The sequence below is a fragment of the Brassica oleracea genome, chromosome C5, assembly GCF_000695525.1.
Source record: "Brassica oleracea var. oleracea cultivar TO1000 chromosome C5, BOL, whole genome shotgun sequence".
Taxonomy (NCBI): domain Eukaryota; kingdom Viridiplantae; phylum Streptophyta; class Magnoliopsida; order Brassicales; family Brassicaceae; genus Brassica; species Brassica oleracea.
The window spans coordinates 24,765,767-24,769,806 of NC_027752.1; the positions used below are offsets into that span (position 1 = coordinate 24,765,767).

The 4,040-nt window shown below is 31.2% G+C and overlaps 1 protein-coding gene across 1 annotated transcript; it reads left to right on the plus strand.

The window, feature by feature from the left end:
• Positions 1–2,927: 2,927 nt before the first annotated feature.
• Positions 2,928–4,040, plus strand: LOC106344839. Its single transcript, XM_013784141.1, has one exon. The coding sequence runs from the start codon at positions 2,928–2,930 to the stop codon at positions 4,038–4,040; it is 1,113 nt and encodes a 370-aa protein (XP_013639595.1).

Sequence of the window (4,040 nt, forward strand, 5' to 3'; positions counted from 1 at the left end):
GACTTTAAAATACAAAAATGAGGACACCTTATATGTTAGATTTTTCTTATATGTTAGATTTTTTCTTAGATGTTATATTTTGAATTTTTTAAAACGACTTTAAATTACAAAAATGTAAGTTTTCCTTAAGTATACGACTAAAAACATTAAAATGACAAGTATCAATTCGATGGTTGATTTGAAAGCTTTCAAAACCATATGGAAGATAAAAGTCAAAATAATTCAACTGTGAAAACAATACTGTTCACTTTTTTCAAGAATGTGTTCGATGAAAAAAATAAGGTTTTTATGTTATAATTTGTTTAATGTCCAATCCGATCAACCCATGATGTATTAATTATAGTTTTGTTCCATTATTTTTAATAAAAATTGATCTGATCCATCGAAAAAAAATTATATAATAACAACAAAAAATATTTTATATATATAAATAAAATGATCACATATATAAAAAAAAACTATCGATAATATATATATAAATAAACTCACCCTGCGCAAGGCGCAGATCTTATCCTAGTTCTCCCTTAAAATATCTACACAGTCATAATAAAATAAAACTTATCCCCATTCAATTTGGGGAAATTGCCACAAATACCACATTCATAATACTACTTTTCATGTTTATACTTACTTCTACCCTCACTTTTAATTAAGGGTAAAAGACATTTATACCCATAGGATTAATTAATATAGACTTAGGGTTTAGAGTTGAAAGGTGAGGTAGGATTTTTGGAATGTGAAATTTAGGATTCTAATAAATATATAAATACTTAAAAAATAAAAATAAAATAAAAAATAGTTTCAAACATAATTTTTGATTTTCAAAAAGAAATTTTGAAAGAAAAAAAAATAAAAAGAAATTCAAAAGAAATTATTATAATAATTTTAAATAAAACTATTTTATTAGTATATATATTATTACATTTTCTGAATTTTTTTTGCTAATTTTGTATTCTCTAAAAATAGAGAATAATGAAAATTACGGTCATTTTAATTCAAATATTTATTAAAAATAACAATATGATCTCATAATTATTTTCATTGTTTGTTTTTCTATAATATCATTTTCTATAATGATTTTAAATGCTTCATTAATTAATGTAAAATAGTTTTTATTATAACTTCCCGCCCACAGGACGGGCCGACCCTAGTCTTTAGTAAAATAAAGATGTTTTCTTATAGGAAAAAGAGGCTAGTATAAATACGGGAAGTGATTGAAATTATAATTTTCACACAATCAATATAGAAATTCTAAATGGGTATTTTTCTCTTACTTTCGTCGAAGTTAATTTCTCTTATGTGCACAACAATTTTGTCAAGGAAAACTTTTATCTTCTTTACTAAAAGTTTTGAATCATTTTGTAAATCATATTGCACAAACCAGTGAACCTATAATCATATAATGTTGTTGGCCTAGCTATTTTAGGATCACAGAAATGTTCGTATGGTTGGTTCCATTTTTCATGTATGATGTATCAAAAATGTTTTAGCTTCACAGATCACATCATTTCCAATAATATCCCAACCTAACAGATACAAATGAGTTGTTAAGGCATCAGGTCCCATATTTATATCCTCACATATATATTTCATGATTGCCTCAACTATTTTTGTTGCATTCACTTTTTTCGTTAATTTTGCATTTATTTCTCTTTAACGAACGGTTTGAAAAAGTTCTAAATTGATATTTCACAGCAAAAGAAAAAATAAAAATTAATAATAACTTTTATCTTATTTTATTGTAAAATTTGCCGTTCCAATTTCAATTAAAATCAGGACGTCCAAAATAATTATTTTGGTTGTGCTGTTTTGGGATTTTAAAAGCTATTGCAAAATGGTTTGTTATGGGCAATGCAAGAACCTCTTAATCTATCGAACATGGAATATTAAAATTCGAAGAGAGCACTAGAAACATTATGACTCTAAAGCTTTTACTCAGAGTAACAATTATATTTGACAAAGAAATAAGAATTTTCATTAAATTAAAATTTTAAATAAAAATACTTTTAGTAGTCATACCTTTATATTTTTTTTCCTTTTTTCATAAGAATGCAACTTTGACTATTCCCAAGATCATGGTTGTGTACAGAGAAGTTATCCATAAGAACAAAATCCAGTTTGTAAGTATAAGTAATCTAACCACAAATGATGGTCTAATGACATGTGAGTTTTAGATTGATAAGCAATTTAAGTTCAAAGGCCCTCCACAATACTCGATCGTGTGGCCACACAAATATGCGCCTCTTACTTACAATTCATTTGAATATCTGAAAGACGATATATCTGTGGATTACACTTTTCTTTGGAAATTAATTTGAGCCCCTCAATAAGTTCGGGATACTCTAGATTAAAAAAGTATGTAATCGTTTACATTCGTACAAATCTTCTACTATATAACTATTCTATATAAGAAAATGTTATTTATTTATATTATTCAAAAACTGATATGCTATTATTGTACATTAAAAGAAAGAAAAAAATCCATTCAACCATACTTTATACAGACAGATATCATCAATTGTAAACCTCACAACTGTAATTTAGTTTAGTAAAATTGTAATATATAATAATATATGAGGTGTTTTTATTTTTTCTTCAGAAGTCAGAAAAGATTTAGGGGTTTCCATAAAAGAAAGAATTATAAAAGGAAATTATTCAAAAAAAAGTTGGAATACAGGGTTTAGAGATGAATGATGAATCATCCATGATGATCCAAGGGTCATGATCTATCACTTAAACGAAGCCTTGATATTCTTTCTATCAGAAGGTATATGAATTTCAATCTCATTAATAAGAGATATGAACGAGGAAGTATATTATAGGAAAAAAAGATTGCACTTCTTGACCAATTTGACTGGAAAATCATCTATTTAAACTTCGTCTAGAAAGATCATTTCACCACCGCCATAAAAAATCTAAGAAATATCATGGCTTATTCTTCTTCTCTTTTTCCTTCTCCGTTTTTCTCAACCGATTCTTCTTTATTTGAAGTGGAGGTAACTCGAGACGAGTTCCATTCTTTCCACAAAATCGACAGAGACTTGTTCACTCGCCTCGTCTTTGTTCTAAAACGAGACATGAACCAATCGTCTCAAGTGATTGCGTTTCTCCTCGTGGTCGAGGAACTTGGCTTCGCACGCAACTTGGTCGCGTATCTTGTCTCATCACCAGACATATTAATCGACGCGGTGGCCAGCGAAGTCGGTGTGTGTATAAGTATCTTATACAACCAAGACTACTCAAGCTTCTTCCTCCTTAACCACAACAACAATGATGAGGTGGTTATACCTTTTCTCAAAGGTCTAACTGACAGTAATCTCACTCTCAGTTACATCAACCAGTACCGCGAAACTATTCTCGTTGGAGTGACAAAGAATTTGAACGATGTCTGCAATCGAGCTTTCGATGATATATACGAGAAGGGCTACAAGGAGCAACTGTTGGCGTTAGAGAGGGCGAAAGTCATTGAGGAGATGAAGAAGATCCGGTTGGGTGCTCCACAACAAACCCTTACTAGGTTGAGTGTTCAACACCAAACCCCTAGCTGGTGGAATGTTCAACAACAGATCCCTCGTAGGTCGAGTGTTCAAAAAGGAAACTCTATTAGGTCGAGTTTTCGACAATCAACCCCTATAAAGGTGAGTGCTCCACAAGAATGGGTTCCTGCTCCAGCTGTTGATGAAAAAGCAAAGGCGGCCGTGAAGGAGACAAAGAGGGTGGACAACAAGGATGACGAGGAAGAGGTAACACCGGCGGATGATAGGACGGTGTTTCTGACGTTTTCCAAAGGATATCCAATTTCTGAATCGGAGGTTAGGGTTCACTTCACGAGGAAGTTTGGAGAAGTGATAGAAGCCATTGTGATGCAACAAGTGCAAGAAAATGAGCAGCCCTTGTTTGCGAGGATGGTGTTGAAGATGGAATATGCATCGAAGATTGAAGAGATCGTGACTCCAATGAACAAAAACAAGTTCACTATTGATGGAAAACATGTTTTGGTTCGCAAGTTCTTTGCTGCCCCCTCCTCCTCGCATGTTTGA